Source organism: Vombatus ursinus, unplaced genomic scaffold (genome assembly GCF_900497805.2).
Source record: "Vombatus ursinus unplaced genomic scaffold, bare-nosed wombat genome assembly UNPS02009770.1, whole genome shotgun sequence".
NCBI lineage: Eukaryota > Metazoa > Chordata > Mammalia > Diprotodontia > Vombatidae > Vombatus > Vombatus ursinus.
The window spans coordinates 11,015,142-11,037,822 of record NW_020949548.1 but is presented as its reverse complement, the minus strand read 5'-3'; the positions used below and the strand labels follow the sequence as shown (position 1 = coordinate 11,037,822).

Sequence of the window (22,681 nt, the reverse complement as noted above, 5' to 3'; positions counted from 1 at the left end):
ACCCCTTCAGTGATTCTTTGTTCACACTAATAGGAACTTGGCTTACACTGACCACTGGGACACATAGAATCACTCATATGCCTAAGGAATGGAGATTACTCTGATTTTTGTCTTTGAATTCCTAGTGCTTAACATAGTACCTGGCTTACAGTGAATGCTTAATCAATACTTGATTCTTCACCTACTCAGCTTTGAGCTCAGAGGGACCAGAGTATACATGCTGCCGGGAGAATCCTCCATTTCTCTGAACCCTAGTGCCTACGTGGTACATCTATTCTTCCCATACCCCTTTCAGCCCCACGTTATCACTGCTACCAGCCCATTGGCTCCTAGCTCTTTCCCAGCCCAGGAAATAGTTGGCTGGTCCTGCTACCTTCGCATGATTCCGTACTTTCAGCACTGTGTTCCTTTATTTGGAAAGCCGCTGACACCTGACAGGTTTGCCTTCTCATCATACCCCATGTTCAGGGGGAACATGGGCAGCCAAGCAAGTCTGCTGGGGTGATTGACTGGTTAGTGTTGGGTGTGGGGTGAACACTAGGGCAGGTTTTGCTCCCAGAGGTGAGTCATTTCAATGGTTGCCCAGGTAAGGAAGATCCCAGAGAGAGAGAGAAAGAGAGAGAGAAAGAGACAGAGAAAGAGAGAGAGAGAGAGACAGAACATGACTGAGGTAGGAGTCAGATCTGGAGATCTGTCATCTGATGGCATACCATACCTCTGAATCCCTTCTGGGAACAGAGGCTTAGCTTATGCTCCCTCCCATTTGTGCAAAGGGAGCTGCTGCCTAATTCCATCCCAGACCTGTAGCAGGTACTCAGGCTCCTTAGGGAAAAGGGCCATCTCACCTGCCTTTTGCCTTCTGTCATCTGGATGACTTTTTTTTCCCCCAATATTATCAGATATGACCACACCTAGTCACATTGAAACTTGGCTCCAGAAATTATTCTTCATTTTTGGACTCAGATGGCCCCTGAGATCCTTTTTAGCTCTGATTCTGTGATCCTAGAAGTCAGATCCTCCCTTAGGTAGCACCCCATATTTCCCATCAGCAAAGCCTCTGTAATTCAGAGGGAGGGACCGGGAAGCCACTGTGCTACTGGCATGGGTCCCTGTGCCATCTGAGAGGGTCCACCTGACTGATGGGAGACTTACCCCCCTGGCTCGCTCGCCCCATGTAGCCAGCTGGCACTCAGCATTGTACATGGAGGTCCCTTACTTAGACTTCCTCTCAAACACTCCAAAGAATCCATTCTTGAGGAAAATGAGGCAATATCCTCACCATATCACTGGTGGGGATGAGATTGGGTTGTATTAGGATAACGACAGAAGCGGTCTGGCCTTGGAGTTTTCAGAAGAGGCAAGAACAAATTGTAGATTTGTTTTTGCTTGACTGTGCTAATCTGTTACAAAGATTGTGATTTTTCTTTTTTTTGTTGTTGTTTTTGAGACAAAGATTGTGATTTTCTTTTTTGTTGTTTTTTGAGACAAAGATTATGATTTTATTTTTTGTTGTTTTTTGAAACAAAGATCGTGATTTTTTTTTTTTTGGTTGCTTTTTGAGGAGAGGGAGAAGCTAGCAAAAGGATTACAACAAAGTCATTGAAATATTTTTATAACTGTGTATAGGAGAGGAGTGAGGGAACTTCCAAAGGAAACACAGATAAGCAGGACAGCTTTGAAAGTAACATATTGAATTCATCATAACTTCTTTTGATTTTTATTTTAAAGCCAGCTCTGTGTAACAAATGGGGCAGAGGTTCTTAACTTCTTTTGTGTTGTAGACCCCTTGGAAGTCTGCTGGAACCCACACGAACCTCTCAGAGTGGCGCTTTTAAATGCAGAAAATGACCTACACATAGGATTACATAGAAGGGAGAATTTTAAAGGAAATTGATTATATTGAAATAAAGGAAATTGATTATATTGAAATACACTTATCAAAAGATAAAAACAAAACCAACAGTCCATAAAGAACCCATGTGATGTCTCACTTTCACATATTCATCTTTTTCTGGGCTACTTTATACATATGGAAATGTTCTTTTTTGATGTTTCTTAAATTCACAAACAAAGAAAATTTAAACAACAAAGGACGTAAGGAAGAAAGAAAGGGGAGGGAAGGAGGAAGAGCTCGGAGTAGATAGTCAGCCACATCTTGTCTCTATGTACAAACCTCAGGGTTTTGGGCTTCGGCCCACCCCAATTCCCTGGAGTGGCATAACCATTCCCGGTCTCCGGTCCTGCTCTCACGTGTTTATGAGGACTTGAAGAACAGTGACCACATTAACCTTGCTCAGCCCTCAAGGCCTGTCCCAGAGAAAAGGCCTGCTTTTTTCTTTTTTCTCCACCCAGGTTTCAGAAGGAAAGAATTCCGTGGGAAGTTGGCTATTGCAATCACTGCCAACTTCATCAACAGAAACACCACAGCTGAGGCCAAGGTAGAAGAGATCAGTGGGGTGGCTTTCATCTTCAATCAGAAGTTCTTTCAGGATCTTAAAGAAGAAACAGGTGGGTCCTTCATCTCCCTCAAGACCAGGCTGGAGTCCAGTGCTTTTTAAAAAAAAATTATTTTATTTTCAGTTCCGGGAACAAAAAAAGCATTTCCCTAATGCAGTACAATTAAGAAAAAAAAAAGATGATCACACATGAAACTGCAATCTACCGTGTACAACTTGCTATTCCCTCCAAATATACAACAAAGTTATCATGTAAATTTCTTGTTTTTCCTTTTTTGCTTCCCTTCTTTATTTCCATATATACATATGTGAAGTTATTCTATACATACTTCTATTTATCAGTTCTTTCTCTGTATACAGATTGTATCTCTCTTCATATGCACTTTATTTTTAATTTGTGTATTTATAATAGTCAAAATGACTTAGTCACTCAAAGTCGTTCTTAAAACAGTATTGCTGTTACTGTATAAAATGTTCTCCTGGTTCTGCTCACTTTACTCTTCAGCATTTCAGACAAGTCTTTCCATGCCTTCCTAAGATCACTGACCTCTTCATTTTTTTTTAACAGGAGTATTCCTTCACAACCATACACCACAACTTGTTCAGCCATTCCCCAAGTGATTGCAGTTTCCAGTTCTTTGCCACCACAAAGAGAGATGCTATAAACATCCCATTTACATTCAAAGTTGTAATTACTATTTGTGAATTGCCCTCTATCTTATTTTTACTCATTATTTTCTTTCTCAGCCTCTTTCACTCTATCCCTGTTACCTTATCTTCTCCCCCACCCTCTCAACCCTCCACTTCACCCACCCCTCCAAAAGTTCCCCTGTCCTCTCCCACCACCTTCCCAAATTCCAATCCACACACCCTTCTAAAAGTCCATCCCCCACCCTGTCCCCCAGTTTCTAAAGTCTAGTTTTTTTAGAGTCCAGTGCTTTTAAAATAAACATGGAGAAGCAGCCAGGTGTTTAGGGGCTGAGGACTCTGGAGGGAAAAGTATCTTTGATAAAGTGATAGCAAGGAGTTAATCTCTAGACGTCATCTTTTCAAAATCTCACCACCTTCAGCAAGAAGCCTTTCTTGGTCCCTCTAAAACCCATTGCCTTCCCTCTGAGATTATCTCCAGTTTATCCTGTATATATCTTGTATGTATGTAGCTGTTTGTATTTTGTCTCTCCATTAAAATATAAGCTCCTTGAGGGCAGGGATCATTTTTTGCCTTTCTTGATAGATTCTGGGCTTAGCACAGTGCATAGTACATAGTAGGCACTTAATAAATTCTTGTTCACTTGACTCTTGAGTGAACTCTGGCTTTTGGGAGGTGGGGGATGCTCAGAGTCTATTTAATCAGCATAGGGTAGTCCTGTTGCTATATGGCTTCAAGTCATGGACCACTACTATCTCAGAAGCATTAAAAATGAGTTATCACCCAGAGGTCAGTAGAAGCACATGATGGGTGTAAGTAACCACCCATTACAAATAAGGGCTTATAAAGGACCAGTGGAGCAAAGGGTATCATCAAAGAAATATATGATCAGAAACTATGGTCATGTGCCAAGAGCAAGGGTGACACAGCCTGTGAGCTCATCTGGTACCTTGTGAGGTCAGGAGAAAGGCCAACCAGCCTACCAGGTAGAATCTCAATGTGTCACACATTGGTGAGGAAATGGATGAGAGTCACTGAGGCTAGATAGGAATGGATAGATTGCATTGTGTAGTGTCGGAGGGAATACCCCCCCATTGAAGAAATCACAGATTCATTTGGGTATCTGAGTGAGAGAGACCTCTAAGGAAGGACTTGGGGGCAGTGTGGTAGAGGAGGAGAGCCCTGGACATCAGGGGGACACAAGACCTGCTTTGTTGCTCCTGCCTTTGCCACTTACCAGCCTCGTAGTCATGAGCAGGACACTTCCCCTTGGTTTCCTCATTTGTAAAAAGAATGTTAAACTGGAATCTCATCAACGAGTATCTTTTTTTTATTATTTAAATCAAAATAGACAAAAATGTTTTTCCCCAGATAAGTAAACTCTGGGTATGTTTCATGGTTTAATGAAAGACTTGATGTGTTATCTTATTTATGTTTGAGTGTGACTTTAGTTAAGTCACCTTCTCTGGGCTTTGATTTTCCCATTCATAAAGTGAAGGGACTGAACTAAATGACCCCTAAGGTCCCTTCTAGACCTAAATCTGTGTTGTTGAGTGCTTACTATATGCCAACCCCCGTGACAGGTGCTAGCAATACAGACAAAAATTAAACAGTTCTGGCCCCCGTGGAGTTTTCATCCTTTGAGATGTTCAGGCTCCTGAGCTTGGCTCAGTGCTTGGCACACAGGAGGTATTTAATGGTGAGTGATCAGAATAAAGGAATTTTGAAAAATGTTTCACTTGGGCCTTTTTATATGCTATGTCTTTGTGGAGTCCTTTTGAAATTTGTTTTTAGTCTTCTCTGTTGGCAGAAGTCAGAGTGTCTAGGGGAAGAGTGCTCTATATGACTACAGCTTGTGTTTCTTTTGGAGATGATTTGTCTGTTGCTGCTTCATATTGAATAGGATTAAAGGGATTCTCATGAGTACCTCTGCCTTGTCCTAATTTTTTTTCAGTTTTTGGTCTAGACCTGGGATTTCTTTGGTGGAGAGAATTTCCAGGGATGAAATTCCCTTTTCCAAAGAAGTTCAGCAAGTCCTCTACTATTTAGAGTTTTCAAGAGTTATCTGGATTAAGTGACTTGCCCAAGGTCACACAGCCAGGATGGGTCAGAGGTGACACTTGAACCCAGGTCTTTCTAATTCAGAGACCTGCTGTCTCTATCTATTACTCCACACTGTCTCTCACTGTGTCCTAATAGCAAGATGCCGTGTCTTCTGTGCTATAGAGGTCCCAATGTCTCAGTTAACTTTCCTTCTTTCAAATGGATAATGTTGTATCTCAAAGTTATATGAGACCTCAGGATTCATCTAGTCCAGCCCCCACCTGAAGTCCAAATAAACTGCACATTTCCTCCCCAAAAAGTGACTGTCCATCATCCTACTTGAATACTTCCATTGACAGGGAATTCATTATTATTGCTCCATCCCAGCAGCACATTCTTTTGTTGAACAGCTGGAATTGCTAAGCTATTCCTTTTACATTGAAATAAAATCAGCCTCCCTGTAAGTTCTCCCCTTGTTCCTGGTTCTGTCTTCTAGTGCTAAGTATTTTCAGCAAGGATTACTTTCTGAAGACCACATCTGTTTGGTTTGAGTAAAAATAATAATGAGAACAATAACAGTAGCTAGTATTTATGTAGTGCTTTCAAGTTTGCAAAGCACTTTATGAGTATCATCTCATTTTAGCCTCATGATAGCCCTGGGAGAAAGGTACTATTATTATCCCCATTTTAAAGCTGAGGAGACTGAGGCAGAGGTTAAGTGATTTGCCCAAGGTGGTACAGTTATTACTTATCTGAGGTCCTATTTGAACTCAGTTCTTTCTAACTCCAGGCCAGGCACTCTATACACTATGCCATCTAGCGGATCATCATTCCTGCCCCGACTGTAAGCTTTGTCTACCATGTGGACAACATGGTGATGGGGATATCTGTAAAAACAATTCTTTGTCATCTTATTCAACCCAAGCAGTCAGTGCCTTGGTGGGAATCAGCTAGCTATGCTTAGTTAAGTAAACTCTTGTACATGTCCCACCCTGGCCACTAACCGAAGCCAGATTTTATAACAACATATAGCCTGAGGATGCCAAGAGATGAAATAATGAGAGAGTATCCTATGCCTTGTTTGATGAATGTTGTGTTTGTCTCCTTGTAGGGATTGACCTAGAAAACATCGTCTACTACAAGGACAGTACTCACTACTTTGTGATGACAGCAAAGAAACAGAGCCTCCTGGACAAGGGGGTCATTGTGAATGTAGGTGGACGCCCCCTGGAAAAGTTCTTCTCCAGGACTCTGGGGGACAGTGATCGTTTGCACTTTTGAAGTTTTATTACTGTCTTTTGTTTTCATACCCCTGTTATTCCCTCTCCCCACTGCTACCCTCCACTGAACTCACCCTTGTAACAAAGAAAAACATTTACACGCAGCCAACCAATGCAGTGACCACTTCTGACAGTGTATACCGCATTCCACATCTGGAGTCTCTACACCTCTCTTCAGAGAGGAAGTTCCTTTCACTATCAGCTCTCAAAGACTAAGAATGTTCATTATGATTCATCAAAGTTCAAGTATTTTTCAGCATTGCTTTTGGGTTGCAGGGGTCCTTTATTTATCTTTCATTGCCTTGTCTGGCCACCAACTAGTCCCTCTTTCTTGCTGCAATGCCTCTCTTTGTATTGGCTCTGATCTCCTGGTGCTTGACTATCAGATACCCAGGGCGGCTGTGACTGGAGAACAGTGGTAAGAACACAGAGTGTTAAGTGTCCCTAGAGTTTGTACTCTCAGTTCCCAAGCCCTAGAGAGTAGTGAGATAAGGATCCAGCAATGAGAGGTCAGCATCGTTCTCTGGGCGAAACACACCTTGCTCAGTCATCACCGCTTGCCTCGAAAGAATGCATCCCTTCTCTTGCCAGGTTTCTCCGGCAGCGACTCACACGGCATCTGTAATCCAGTTCTCCCCAGGGCTTTCTCTGTGTTGGCATGTGTAACACCCTGGCAGAGGCTGTTGAGGAAGCTCCCAGGAAGAGGGACCGCAGAGTGGTTCACGTTGGCATATGACTCCAGGTGGTCACAGTGGCACTGCCCTCAGGCTGTGGGGCAAGGCATTTGCCAGAATATCTCTGAGAAAATCAAGAGCATGTAGCTTTTTCACCTTGGAAGGAGGCAGCAAGGCTTTGGAGCCAGAAGCCCTGAGTTCAACTATCTATTAGTTTTGTGACTCTAGGCAAGTCACTTAGCTAATCTAAGCTTGTTTCCTCACTTCTAGAATGGGATTGGTGATAACTCCCCTCCTCACCTCATAAGGTCCTTCAAGCAAACACCTGGTAAATCTTAAAGCCCCAGGACAGTGGGGTGTTATTGTCGTTTTTGAAAATTTAACTTAACATTTTTTTAATCCATTAAACTCTTCTCAAAGGTCTCACCCAGCTCTGTGTGAAATGTTCCTAACAGTAGGAGCTCATTTTGAAGGGCTTCTCATGACCTTTGCACCATTTCTTATCTCCTGTTCTCTGTGCAAGAGCCCTGTGATGTAGGGATGAGGGTGACCAGTGAATGCACCTTTTGGACAGATGAGGGGCTGGAGGTGCAGACAGGCTAGTGGAAGGACATGTGAACTAGCCAGCCAGCTGGTGGTTAAGGCCAGGAATACAACCAACCTCTCAAATTCTCTTGGCCCTGTGACCTTTTCATTGAACCAGGGGTCTTCATAACTCTTGTCGCTCTGGGGTCACATTTGCAGTCACCATGAATCATAAGAATACACAACTTTCCTGTAGAACTAATTATAATAGATAAAATTTTTATAGTGCCAGGCACTGTACTAAGTATTTCACAATTAATATCGTATCTGATACCCTGGGAGGTAGGTATTATTATTTTCCCCATTTTACAGATGAGGAAACTGAGGCAAATAGAGGTTAAGTGACTTGCCCAGGGTCACACAGCTAGTAAGTTTCTGAGGCAGGATTTGGGCTCGGGTCTATCTATTGAGCCACCTAGCTGTCCCTGCAGAATAGGGGGTTCTTAACCCATTTTTGTATCATGGACTCCTTTGGTAGCTTGATGCTGTCTATCAGCCTCGTCTCAGAGCAATGTTTTACATGCATAAAATAAAACACAAAGGAAACTAATTACAATGAAATACAGTTATCAAAATATTTTAAAATAATTTAATTTTAATTTTAAAATAAATTTTAAAAAATAAAGTTTCTGGACCCCAGGTCAAGGCCTCCTGCTAGAGTCTGGTAATACAGAGGACTCACTTTCTGATGTGGTTGCTAGTGAGAGCTGACAATTATAAGGTGTTTCATAAACAGTCACTTATTTGCACCTCTGAGGTAGTTACTATCCAATAGGAATTATTACACCCATTATTTGTTGTTCGGTCACATTTGACTTTTCATGGCCCCGTGGACCATAGAATACTGTCTATGAGGTTTCCTTGGCAAAGATCCTGGAGTGGTGTGCCATTTCCTCCTCCAGGGGATCACTGTTTGTCAGTTCTCTCCACTATAACCTGTCCATCTTGGTTAACTCTGCCCAGCATAGCTCATGGTTTCACTGAGCTAGGAAGCCCCTGCACCATGACAAGGCAGTGATACAGGAGGAAATTATACCCCTTATACAGATGAGGAAACCAAAGGTCAGAAAGTTTACATACCTTGCCCAGGGGTCACATAGCTAATAAGTGTCTGAGGCAAGATCCACAAGTTTTTCTGACTCCTAGTTCAGCACCTGACGCAGTCTACCATAACTACATTTTGGAACTCAACACCTACTATGGGCCCGGCTGCATACTTGCCAGTAAGAGGGATATGGAGATGAAGAAGACGTGGCTTCTGCAGTCCAGGTGCACATTACTAGACCTGCAGAGCTTAGAATTCTTGAAGTACTATGATTGGGCATGAATGAGCTAAATAACTCAGAGCTATGTAGTAGAGCACTGGGTCCTCTATTCTGTGAGATGCATTTGGAGGCATCTACTCAGGGCTGGAAGGAACCTTAGAAGCCACCTCGTCCAATCCAAGAAGGGGAAATGAAGAATCAGAAAATGATCAGTCCAAGGCAACAACACAGGCAATGAGTCGGCCATTCTGGAATTTGAACCCAGACCTTCCAGCTCCAGATCCAAAGCTTCTCTTCTCCCTGCGGCCTCTGTTCCATCACACTCCATCCACCATTCCTTCATCTTTGCTCTCTTCCCTTCTCCTTCTGATGATGCAGCGCCCAGCTGGTAGCCCCCCAACCCCTCGCCCCCTTCCCCATATAGGTCATTTCCCAGTTGCCACAGGTCTCCAGTGATATTTCTTCATCACCTTTGGGGTTTGGGCTTTTCTGCAAGGTTTCTTCTTCTCTGAAGATGTGCCTGTCCATGAAGCTAGTACATATAGTCATTTTGTGTTTATAGATACACTTTACTGTGGTGTGAGAGAATTTCACGGTCAAGTTCACAAACCACACAAACCGTCTCCCATTACTGAGCTTGGCACAGGTTTAAAAGCTTGCTATACTCCCAGTCCAGGTGCAACTCAATAGCAGTATCCAGTCCGGTCATCAGTACCTTCCCCTGGGGCTTGTTCCTTGGGCCTAATATCTGTCTTTATAGTTCCTCCTACTTCCACCTTCTCCAATCTGGAGGTCCCTGGAGGAGACAGATCTCTTCCAGTCTGGGCCATAGGTCCAGCCCCTTTGGCTTCAGGTTGAAACAGCTCTCCTGATCTCCACCTGATCTGCTGACTCAGGGTGTGTGCCTTGGGTTTTGCCCACAAGAAAATCTCTCTGGCCTTTTCCCTGGTTCTGGATCCTAAGTCCCTTGCCTATTTCCTTGAGTTGACCTGTTTACTTCTATGGATGCACCTTGGGTTTTTTTCCCCTGACTCCCTCTTTTCCTATATCTTTTCTCTTCCGTCTTACCCTTGTTCTGGTTCATTTATGATGAGCCAAGGTATTATCCTCTCTGTCTAGGCCCTTTCTAAAGCTATAGCTTCATTCAAAGGTCCCCCTTGTACTCTGTCCCTAGACGGGAGGTCCCAGCCTGATGACCTCCACCTCCGGGATTCCCATTGCTCACACATTAAGAGGTACTGTTTGGCCCTCATAGTTTCTTTGTCCTTCCTTACATGCTTCCTGTTTATCACATCTGCCTCAGGAGTGGGAGGTACCCCAGAGACATCATTCCTGATGATCCACTCATTCCCCCTGCACCTGTGGAGCAGGGAAGTGGTGGGTAGAGGAGCTCAGAAGAAATGGGTGCTTATGGGGATGAACAACCTTCTTGTTCTCCTCCACCCCTTGGCTCAGAGTATTTCCCTTCCCTTATAAGGTCTGGTACATTTTATTTTTGATATCCAGTCAGTTTGCCAAGTCATAGCAACTCTACTTTCATGATCAATAAAGTTATAAGTGGCTTATTAAGTATCTGTCATGCACCAAGCACCATGCCAAACACTGGGGATAGATCCAAAGGTAAAAACAAGCCATCCACTGCCCTTGGGGAGAGTCCGTGTCTAACGGCAGTGCCTCCTTTCTCTGTTCATGTGGCCACCACCCTGGTTCGAGACCTCATCACCACTCACCTTGACTATTAGGATAGTCCTCAATAGGCTTCCCTGTTTCCAGTCTCTTTGTGCTTTAGTCTCTTTTCCACACAGGTGGCAAAGTAATCTTCCCACATCCCAAGTCTACCTGCAAGTCATGGCATCACCTTCCTGATGTCACGGTCCTCTTCGAGAACGAAGGACAAACAGCAACTCTGACCCAGAACCTTCAGGAAGCCCCCTGTTCCAGGATAAAGTACAATCTCTTTATGCCCCCACCCCTATGGCAATATGATTTACTGAGAATTCTTGTATCCTTTCCTCTTGGAAATCCAGCAGCCCAGGCAGCAGGCTTGTGCTGGGTGACTAGGAGAAATTCACCTTTTTACCATCTATGATCTGTGTCTCCATCTTCATCTCGATGTGCGAAGCCTCTCACAGTTTGCTTCCTATCTACCTTTTCACACTTATTTCATATCTCCACCCTTCACTCATTCTATGTCCTACCAAACTGGCCTATGTACTGGTGCCTGAATTCATTACATTATTTCCCACCTCCAAGACTTTGCATGATGCCTGGAATGTACTCCCTCCTCCTCTGTATCATTTATAATCCCTTGTTCAAAGTTGAGCTCATGGGTAGCATCTTAAAGGAAGCCTTTCCTAATTCCAGTGAAGAGCTATTAATGTTCTTCCCATCCTCCTTAAATTATGATGCGTTTGTTTGTCTGTTTACCTGTTGCTTCTTTTCCAGGATAGAGTATTTGCTTTTGGTGAGTCAGGGCATTGTTTTTCCTCTTGACTTTGTATCCCCAACATCTACTCCAGTGCCTTGCACATAGTAGGCATTTAATATGCGCTTGTTGGATTGTGTCTCCTTGCCTGCAGTGCTTAATGAATGTTGTAAAAGAATAAATGATAGCCTCTGGTGACCATCCTAGATGAATTCAAAGGTCCTTTCTATCTCCAAAGTTGTCTGACATAGCCCTTTGGAGCATAACGCCTGGAACATCCCAAAGTTGGACCTGTCATTGTCCATTTTCCAGGAAAAGGACAACTTTAAATAACATTTTTTTCTTTATCAAATTCTTTTCTGAATCCATATATACTCTGTGGCATTCTTTTGATGTGATCATTTTTAAAATGTTTTACCGATGCTTTTATAAACATCATTGTCATTTCTCAGTAACCACCTCTGTACATATTTGAATTCTCTCTTGTAACCAAGAAGTACAGTTGAGCCAAACAAACCAATGTATTGCCTATGTCTGGTGATGTGCGACCCATTCCACCCACATTGGCTGAGAGCAGGGTGGTGTGTCCCCATTAATTGTCTGGAGTCATGGTGGGAAGTTGCATCGTTTTGAGTTCCCATGGCATTCAATGTTGTTTTCCTTCACATTATTTCCCTCGTTTTGCCCATCATTCTTTCAGTTCCATTTTTGAGTTCTAGTCTTGATCCCCATTGTGACATGTCATTTGTCCCCCCCCCCCCCAGGATTATGTTGATACGGAGCTCCTGCTTGGCCCAGAGAACGTAAACCAAGACTGCCTGCTGTCCTATGCAAGGGAAGCAGCCGACTTTGCTACCAATTACCAGCTGCCTTCCCTGGACTTTGCCATGAATCACTACGGCCAGCCTGACGTGGCGATGTTCGACTTTACCTCCATGTATGCCTCTGAGAACGCAGCCTTAGTTCGGGAGAGACAATCCCATCAGCTCCTCGTAGCCTTGGTGGGAGACAGCTTATTAGAGGTACTGTTTGTCTCGGCTTTCTACTTTGGGAAATAAACTTGCATTTGAAAGAACAAAATTCCTGTTACATAATGGGGTGGGTTCCTGGGCTCTTGTTAACTCAAACAGTAACTGCTCCATCACACTTGGCTCAGGGAACGTCTCAGGGAAGTCTTTGGCCAGTTGGCAGTACTCATTAAAGAAAACTCTTGGCCTTCTGAAAGCCCATTTACTTACTGGAAAAACAAAGGGAGCCAGCTCTGTATTCTAGCAGGATGAGATTTTGATCACTTACGTGCGTGTGTTCACATATTTAATTTGAAGGATAAAGTTGAGGTTATCCTTCTTAGTTCTAAGTTGTCCATTTTTACTCAGACCAATCAGAATGATTGGGCTTCAGGGGAACTGGACTGGTTGTCCTTATGCCATGGAAAACTGGTCCTCTCCCTGGTTTCTATGACTGTCAGTGAGCCCAAAAGGCTGCATGGATATAAGAACCATAAGGAACAGTGGGAACCTTTAGTATCCAGGCTGTGGGATGCTAAGTTCTTGGTTGTTTCTTCCCCCCTAGCCTTTTTGGCCCATGGGTACAGGTTGTGCTCGAGGTTTCCTGGCAGCCTTTGATACAGCGTGGATGGTGAAGAGTTGGGACCAGGGAATTCCACCCCTGGAGATTCTGGCTGAGCGGTGAGTGCTGAAATGGCTTGAAGACAAAAACGGAGTGCTGTTTGCATGAAACAGTAAGAAGCCCAGTTCGGTTGGAAGACAGAGTTCATTAAGGGGAATGAGGCTTAACAAGCCTTGAAAAGTAGATTGGAACCAGGTTGTGAAGGGCTCTTAGTGCCAAACAGAAATTTCTATTTGATCCTGGAGTGGGGAGCCATTGGTGGATTTTTGAACTGGGAAGTGTTATGGTCAGAATTCTGCTTTAGAAATATCACTGTGAGGGGTAGCTAGGTGGCAAAGTGGATAGAGCACTGTCCCTGGATTCAGGAGGACCTGAGTTCAAATCCAGCCTCAGACATATAACACTTACTAGCTGTGTGATCCTGGGCAAGTCACTTAACCCCATTGCCTACAAAAAAGAAAAAAAAAAAGAAATATCACTGTGGGAGAGACAGACAGAGAGATAAAACAGAAGAGTTTGTATTTGTTCCTAGAGGCAGTAAGGGACACACTGGAGTTTACTGAGTAGGGGGTTGATTTGGTCAGAACTATGCTTTAGGAATAGGCAGCTAGGTGGCTCAGTGGAGAGAGCGCTGGGCCTGAAGTCAGGAAGACTCCGCTTCCTGAGTTCAAATCTGGCCTCAGGCACTTACTGACTGTGTGATCCTGGGCAAATCACTTAACCCTATTTGTCTGTTTCCTCATCTGCAAAATGAACTGGAGAAGGAAATGGCAAACCCCTCCAGTATCTTTGCCAAGAAAACCCCAAATAGGGCCATGAAGAGTCGGACATAAATGAAAAGACTCAACAACAGCAGATGCTTTAGGAATATCATTCTGGCAGCTTTGTAGGGGACAGATTGGGGAAGGGAGAGACTTGAAGCAGCAAACTAATTACTTTTGTCCTGGGAAGGCTCCAAGCCTTGAATTGCCTGATAACACTTGGTGGTCCCAAAGGCAGAGACAATATGTTTTAGTGGAACTAGGTTCTAAGGGTACCCCTGGCTCCTTTGCTGTAAGAGAGGATTCTTGCATTGGCTGGAAGGTTGGATTTAATGGCTCCCCATTAAGGTCCCTTTCCTGAATATTATGATTATATGATTTTTTCTCACCTGGGACACTTGTGGCCATGCACTTACGGATGCTGCAGTAGTCACAAAAGTTAGAGGAGGGGAGGGACAGGCTTTGGAAAAGGTGACCATGCACATGTAGGGCAGCAGGGCGGTACCTTGGCGTTGTTGCCCAAAGAACAGTCTCTCCCAAGGGGCAGTTATATCAGGACCACACAACTCCATGGGACTGGGCTTCTCTGAAGCTGCAGATTTCCCAAAAGTACCCTCCATGTTCTGCCTGCCTATCCCCTGCAGAGTTCCCATGGGTGGGAAGGCCACAGTAGGAGAAATGCTGCTTCTAGGTATGAGAAATAACAGCTTTACCCAGGGAAGTATTCCAGGACCTCTCAAACAGCCTCTCACCTTGAGTTCTGGTTCCAAACAGGGAGAGTCTTTACCGACTGTTGCCTCAGACGACTCCAGAAAACATCAGTAAGAACTTTGAGCAGTACACCCTCGACCCTGGCACTCGGTACCCAAACCTCAACTCCAACTGTGTCCGGCCCCATCAGGTCAGCCTCTCTCTGGACCCTGAGTCCCTGTGTTGGTCTCCTCTGGGCTTGGGCAGGGAAGCATGGCTTGAAATCTTGGGGCAGACATATAAACCCACACCAGCAATTACCCTTCCTCCCCTGCCCTTCCAGCCCAGGACAGTCAAATAGGAAAGTATTCCACATTCTTTCCTCATTACCCAGAGAATAGAAGAAAATGGTTACTTAGTCCTTCTTATGCCATATATGTACTTAGCAAGCCACTCGGACAACGTGCCTCAGAGGATGACTCGGTCCCTCTCCTTACACCATCCCCCCCCAAACCCATTCCTCATCCCTAATCTCACTGAGTTATGGGTTTCTTTATTCCACCTTGCCCACCATGCTGTCCAAAACCACTTCCCTCCTCCAGCCACCCGGGCTAATCGTACTGTGTAATTAGACGTCACACAAGGCTGCAAGACATAGTGCAAAAACTGCTGAATTTGCAGTCCAAGGTCCTAGGTGTGAATCTGGCCTCTGGTATTTGCTGTAGGCTCCTTGGGCAGGGTCACTTACCTCTCCGGGCCATAATTATCCCATGTTAAATGAGGTGGCTGGCCTACTTGACCTGTGAGATCCCCTCCAGCTCTAAATCTGAATCCTGGGATCCATGTCATTATTCCTTAGCATGTGTTACTGAGAGCTGGCAACATTGATAAGCTTGCCTCCATTGACTGTCCTGCGTTAGGCTGTGTTGCCCAATGATAGACAAAAACCAAAAAGACAAAAAGGAATTGTGAATATAGGGATAGCTGTATAGTGTTGGGTGGGTAGGGGTGGATCATGCATGGCCACGGGTACATGGATGGTGGATGGCTGCGCACCATTGCCCAGTCTTTGCCTCTTTTCAGGTAAAGCATTTATACATTACTACGGAGCTGCATCATCTGCCTCTTGAGAGACTGGGCTCCATAAGAAGATCAGTCAGTCTCTCCCGGCGGGGTGAGTCCATCTCATCACATTCTTTATGCAATGAGCCCCCATCTATCTTTTAGTTCCTAGCTGGGGAAAGGGCCATGGTTATTGGAAGGGGACTGGGCATAGGACTGAGGAACTGGACTGTGGTTCCGGAACGTGGCTAGCCACATTGTCAGAAAGCTGTCTCAGGGCCTTGTCTGGTCTGCCTTCATTGACCTTCATTGTCCTCCTTTCTTACTAGGCTCTTTGAACTCCATAAAAGGTAATAGGTTGGCATTCCGCTTATCTCACTTGCCTAGAATTCCATCCCCTGCTTTCCATCATCCCCTGTCCATGCTGCACTTCAACTCCCTTGACTCTGTTTAAGATGAATTACTAATGCATTTTGTTTTGACACCACAGACACTTTTCAACAAACACCAAACCTACCCCTCACAAAGCACTTCTACCCCAAATGGTTAAGCAAAAGTGCCTACTAGATCGATGAGCGTCCTTTTCCATTCTTGAAGCCTGCTGGTGGTTAACAGAAAAGATAGGAGATGAGTTTGACTCTAATAACTTCATATCACATTATCTCTTGTATTTACTTGACCTGGCTTTGTTGCCTTTGAGTGATGTCTTCATTTACATTGTCGTGGTCATTGGGTGAGAGGCAGCACATTGGAGAGAGAGATGGCCTTAGAATCCTAGACCCAAGGCCTGCTGCCTCTGATGCATGTATGTCCCTGAACAGGTCACATAATCACTCAGGCACCTCTCTAAGAGTATTTGTCCTGGTTGAGGAAGTTACTTTCTGGAAAGATCCCTACATCAGTGAAATCCCAGCCCTAGACCACAGGTCTGGAGCAACAAAAATCATTGTATGCCTATAAGTCTTTTGGTTTGCTCTGAATTCTTCCAATTTGTCGTTTCTTGTAAGTTATCTGGATACCAAAGGGGATAGAGCTCTAGATGTGGAATCAGAAAGACTTGAATTCAAATATTGCCTCAGATACTTAAGTGCACTGTGACCCTGGGCAAGTCACTTTATCGCTCTCAGCCTCAGTTTCCTCAGTTGTCAGATGGGTATAATAATAGCACCCAGGGTTGTTGTGAGGATTAAATGAGGAGCTATGTAAAGCTCTCTGCCAGCCTTAAATATTAGCTAATGATTATGAAAGTCAGTAACATGCTGTTATAGTCCAGAACCTCATTTTGCTTGGCCATTCCCCAATTCCTGAGAACATGTTTTGTTTTCAGTTTTTTAGTATCACAAATAATGCTGCTATGAATATTTTTGAACAACATGGGTCTATTCTTGCTGCCTCTGATTATACCTAATCTACATCTTTGCTTTACATTCTGCCTGTGCTTTTGTTTCCCTGGTGCTCTGGTGTCTTTTGCCTGTGTTAATTCTCTAGTGGTTTCCTGTTTGTTCTTAATTTCCTCATTAGAGTGTAGAGTGCCAAAGGGCAAAGATCAGGTCACCTTCCTTCTGGACCTTTTCAGTGCCTTCCATGGGGCCATGGATGGATGGATGGATGAATGGATGAGTGTAATGACTTCCCAGTTGTCTCCACCATTCATTTTAGCCCAGATTTCTGTCCCAGAAGCCACCTTTCCAAATAGATTCAGAGGCCTAGGAAAAAAGTAGAATGAAGCAGAGGCCACCATCTGCTATGGGCAGACTTTTCCCCTGGACTCCTTTGTTCCACATTTCCAACATGCAGAGGGGAGCAAAAGCCTAGCAAGGCATGCATGGATGAGGCAGTGTGATATAAAGAAATAGGAAGACCTGGGTTCAACAACCAGTCCTGGTTCAAATCCAGGTCCAATCACTTGCTACCTATAGGACTTTGAGTGAGTCACTTAACCTCTATGGATATCTGTCAAGTAAGGGAGTTAGACTAGATGGGCCTTTGAGATCCTCTGCAGGTTCATCACTCTGGCCTAATGGTCGGTCATGTGGGTGGTGGGAGTCCTTTATCACTGTCCTTTGCCCAAACTGTAGAATCCGACATCAGACCCAACAAGCTTTTAACCTGGTGTCAGAAGCAGACGGAAGGCTACCAACATGTCAACGTCACGGATCTGAGCACCTCCTGGAGGAGTGGTCTGGCCTTATGTGCTCTTATCCATCACTTCAGACCAGATCTCATGTGAGTGCCATTTTGGTCCTGCCAACTCATAGCAGAGGTCCCTACTGGAAGACTCAGAGTGGGATAGCTGGTGGAAGCTCTGATTAATGAAGTGTTACAGACCTTCACTATTGAGGCTTGGGGGCAAGACTTGAATCTGTGGTCTCCCCCTCCATCACTTCCCCTGCTGAATGTTGGCAATTTGCTGTGCATCTGTGAAGAGCCAGGGTGAGGATTATCTGGTGAATCGCTTTCCCACCTCACTAGCGTATTCTTACATTTTGATCATCCAGTCAGTCAACAAGTGTTTATTTAAATATTTTTTCATTTTTTCAATAAACATTTACTAAGTGCCTGCTATGTGTGAGACACTGTGACTACAATGGCAAAAGTGAAATATGCATGCCCTCAAGGAGCTTACATTCTTCTTGGGGGAAATCACTATAGATTAGTTGATGAAAAATGTATACAAATAAATATTGATTAAGCATTTGCTGTATGACAAGCATATTCCTCTGGTGTCATTCCAGAGGTAGAGAGAGCACAAAGAAGTGAAAGAGAAAGGGAATCAGTGCAATATATTGGAGCTGGGCCTCAGTTTCCTCATCTGTAAAATGAGGGACTCAGATTAGATAATCTCTGAGGTCTCATCAGCCTTAAGTCTATGATCCAAATTACCTTATATTTACTTGACATATATTTTGTGTTGACTTCTCTGTGTACGTGTTGATTCCCCCAAGAAATTTCCCCCAGCTTATTTATTTATTTTTAGTTTTCAACATTCACTTCTATAAGATTTTGAGTTCTAAATTTTCTCCCCTTCCCTTCCCTTCCCACTCCCCAAGACAGCATGCAGTCTGATAGAGGCTCTACATATACATTCATCTGAAACATATTTTCACATTAGTCATGTTGTGAAGAAGAATTAGAACCAATAGGAGAAACCACAAAAATGAAGAGACAAAAATAAAAGAGAGCAAATAGTATGCTTCCATCTGCATTCAGACTCCAAAGTTCTTTCTCTGGATGTGGATAGCATTTTCTGTCATGAGTCTTTTGGAATTTTCTTAGATCCTTGCATTGCTGAAAAGAGCTAAGTCTATCAATGTTAGTCATTGCACAGTGTTGCTGTTACTTTGTACAATGTTCTCCTGTTCTCCTGGTTCTGCTCATTTTACTCAGCATCAGCTCATGTAAGGTTTTTCTGAAGTCTGCCTGCTCATCATTTCTTATAGAACAATAGTATTCCATTGCATTCATATACCACAACTTGTTCAGTCATTCCCCAAATGATGAGCATCCCCTCAATTTCCAATTCTTGGCCACTACAGAAAGAGCTGCTACAAATAGTTTTGCTCAAGAAGCTTTTAACCTGGTATCTACTAGACCTTTGGGCAGCTAGGTGATACAATGGATAGAGCCCCAGGCCTGGAGTCAAGAAGACTTATCTTCCTAAGTTCAAATCTGTTTCAAACACTTCCTAGCTATGTGACCCTGGGCAAATCATTTAACCCTGTTGGTCTCAGTTTCCTCATCTATAAAATGAGCTGGAGGAGGAAATGGCAAACCACTCCAGTATCTTTGCCGAGAAAACCCAAATGAGGTCGTGAAAGAGTTGGACGTGACTGAAATGATTGGACAACAGCTACTAGCTTTGACCAATAAAAAGATATTGTTAGTTCCTCGACAGCAGTAAGTGTTGTCATTTTTCTCTATTTATCCTGAGCTCCATCACAGTGACTGGCACAGAACAGGCCCTTAATAAATGCTTGTTGAACCGATGAAGTAATTTCATTATTCTGTCATCTTCCAGTGGTTCTAGGTGTTCAATATATCATGTTGACAGGCCTGCCTAGTAGTGTGACTTGGCTTTTGAGGGTGGTTGGAGGAAGCCATTCTCCCCTAACCTTTTGACTTTTCTCACATTATTCCTTAGCAACTTCGACTCTTTGAATGAAGAAGATGCCATTGAGAACAACCAGCTGGCATTTGACATTGCAGAGCGGGAGTTTGGAATCCCCCCCATGACCACAGGCAAAGAGATGGCATCCGCCCAGGAGCCAGATAAGCTCAGTCTGGTCATGTACCTCTCTAAGTTCTATGAGCTGTTTCGAGGGACACCCCTCAGAGCTGTTGGTAAGAAGCCTACAAGCCTCTTGCTTTTCAGAGAAATTCGATGTTTTGTTCAGGGTCCCCAAGTCATCCCTTGAAATTGAGCCCAAGTCTGGTCTTTCCTAGCTCCAGTGGAAAATCATTTTGGAAACACTGGTCTGCTATCTTCTCTCCCATTTGCCAAAAGGGATGACCTTGTAGCCTGAGGGAAGGTCCCATGGCTAATGGTCAGTGTAAGCTACTGGCTCATCCTGTCCCTTTCTCACATTGCTGTTCTCAAGGTACCTCTTCCTCTCACCCACTTTTTCTGGTGTCCTAGAAATGAAGATGAGCTTGTGTGAGCTCAGGTATCTCCTGCTTTCAAGGGAACGTCATTTCTCCTTGGGCCTGCATGGGCAGAGATGTTTCAACACCTCTCTGGGTCCCCCTCCCAACCTCCAGTGCCCTCTTCAGCCCCAGGGACCTGAACCCCAAGTGCCCTTCTGGATCCTTCCCAGAATACACTTGGGGAACCATATTTGGTTGGTTCCTTTAGTTATGAGGACGCCTCCTAAACCTGGTGATAACACATTGGCAAGCTCTGAATTTCAATCTTTTCTTTTTCTAACAGATTCTTTGGGTAAAAATTATGGAGAGAATGGTGACCTTAGCTTAGCCAAATCATCTATTTTTAATAACTATCTCAACCTAACCTTCCCCAGGAAGCGGACCCCACGGGTAAGTCTGCATTCTCAGGTTTTGTTTCCTTGTTTGTTTTCTCTTACTCTTTGAGGCAGGGGAAGATTTGATGCCTATTGCTAATGTTTCTGATTAGCTTAGTCTAACATATATTCCCTGGTGAGCATTTTATTTATTTCACTTTTATAACTCTTGATGTTTCAGTCAGTCTATTTCCTGTTCTTCATAACTTACTTTTGGAAGGTTTTAGGAGACTTCTGGAAAGGCACAGGCAGGAATATGAGGGAAAATGTTAAAATAACTGGCTCTCCAAAAAAATTTATACTCATACTACAACTTTAACAATCAGCTCTTGTGAGCTGATTTGATCTGGCTGCAACACACCCCTGAGCATAGGAGATCTGGAACCACTTGCCCAAGAATAGTTTTTAAAATAAATTGGATGAGCCCTTTCTTTTCAGGCGATTTGCCCATGAAAGATCTCTTCTGAAGAGAACTTCTGGGTTTCCTTCCCACATGGTTTACTGTAGCCTTGTGCCTTGGTGGATTTTTCACTTGCTAAACATTTGAGACTGGCCATCATGATATCAGTTGGTTTCCTGACTATTGGGTATCATATTGGAGCTGCAATTGTACCTCCCCAGTCTTGGAAAATTAGCAGGCTTTTAGAATGTTGAGCTGGAAAGACCCCGAGGGACCAGTTTCTCCAGCCTTCTCATACTCCTCAGCTGCCTAAGAAGAAAGAACTGAGGCTGGAGGATTTGATGAGCATCACACAAGTTAATGGCAGAGCTGGCTTAGATCCCAAGACTTCTGATAGCCAGTCCAAGTCTTTTCCCAATGTAACAAAATGCCTTTGTCCATTCATATAATCATTATTCATTCATTCATTCTTTATTTCTTTGCTCATTTGGATATATTGTTTTGACACAAGAGACACTTATAGGCAATGTGTGCTGATTAATGTGTAATAGCCAGCTGAAAGAAAATGTATGCATGACACATTTTTAAAAAATATTTTAATTTTTTCCCCAATTACATGTAAAAACCATTTTAATGTTAAAAACATTTTGAATTCCAAATTCTCTCCTTCTTTCTTTTCCTTCCGTCTCCCTGAGATGATAACCAATGTGATATAGGTTATACACGTGCAATCTTGTAAAATATAGTTCCTTGTTAGTACAGGACACATTTTTAAGTTTAATTTGCATTAATATTTTCTCCATCACTTTCTTAAGTCTAGACCATCAGCAAGAGTCAATCCATCAAGCGCTGATGTGTAGCATTTCCCCATTTTAACCCCAGCTCTCCTGAGCTAGTAAGGGCTGGCTTCAGTGCCCTCCTGCTTGTAGGCACCCAGATTCTGACCTGGGAGGAACCAGAGAGCTCATTGAACCCAACCCTCATTTTACTATTAAGAAGACTGAAGGTCAAAAAACTTGAATGCCTTGCTGTCAATTATTAGCAGAAAGGATTACAGAATCATAGATTTAGGGTGTGGTAGGACCTCAGAGATTACCAAGCACCATTGATTTAAGGGTGAAATGGACCTGCCCCCTCATTTTGCAGATGAGGTCACAAAGGGGTTAAATGACTTGTCCAAGGTCATACAGCTAAAATGCGTATCCTTTAACTTTGATGGTATGGCAATAGCTTTGTCCGTCATCTTTGATCAGAGTTTTGTTGCCTCTCCATGTTGACTTTATTTACATTTTGTTGTCATTAAATTCATTTTTTCCCTTTTACTTTGTTTTCTTCACTCTGCATACAAGTCTTCCCATGTTTACTCTTTCATTTATTCCTCCAATTCTGAGCCCTCGTGTGCAGCAGTGCACTAAGCATCGCAGGGGATACAGAGGAGAGATGGCATGTGCCTCTTGGCTTCCTGGAGCTCTCAGTCTAGTTGGGGAAAGAAGCCATACCTTCATCTATAATAAATGGCTTTGAGAGCAGGGATGCTAGCCAGAATTTGAGTTAAGAGAAAGGAGAGGTCATTGTGTGCTGGGGACATCAGAGGAAGGTGAGATTTGGAGTCAGGTAAAGGCTTCACTGGCACTTCTCTCACCCAGGACAAGCCCCACAAAATGTGTTATGGTATGGTGTGGTGTGGTGTGGTGTGGTGTGATGTGATGTGATGTGATGTGATGTGATGTGATGTGATGTGATG

General features: G+C 43.7%; 1 protein-coding gene across 1 annotated transcript in view; it reads left to right on the top strand.

Moving 5' to 3' along the window:
• Positions 1-22,681, top strand: part of MICAL2 (microtubule associated monooxygenase, calponin and LIM domain containing 2) — a 156,545-nt gene that overhangs the window by 17,675 nt on the left and 116,189 nt on the right. Inside the window, exons 6-14 of the mRNA XM_027852564.1 lie at positions 2,353-2,508; positions 6,260-6,360; positions 12,142-12,399; positions 12,950-13,065; positions 14,542-14,668; positions 15,541-15,631; positions 17,598-17,745; positions 19,661-19,860; positions 20,447-20,553. Of these exons, the coding sequence (XP_027708365.1) occupies positions 2,353-2,508; positions 6,260-6,360; positions 12,142-12,399; positions 12,950-13,065; positions 14,542-14,668; positions 15,541-15,631; positions 17,598-17,745; positions 19,661-19,860; positions 20,447-20,553 (1,304 nt within the window). The remainder of the gene's footprint in view (positions 1-2,352; positions 2,509-6,259; positions 6,361-12,141; positions 12,400-12,949; positions 13,066-14,541; positions 14,669-15,540; positions 15,632-17,597; positions 17,746-19,660; positions 19,861-20,446; positions 20,554-22,681) is intronic.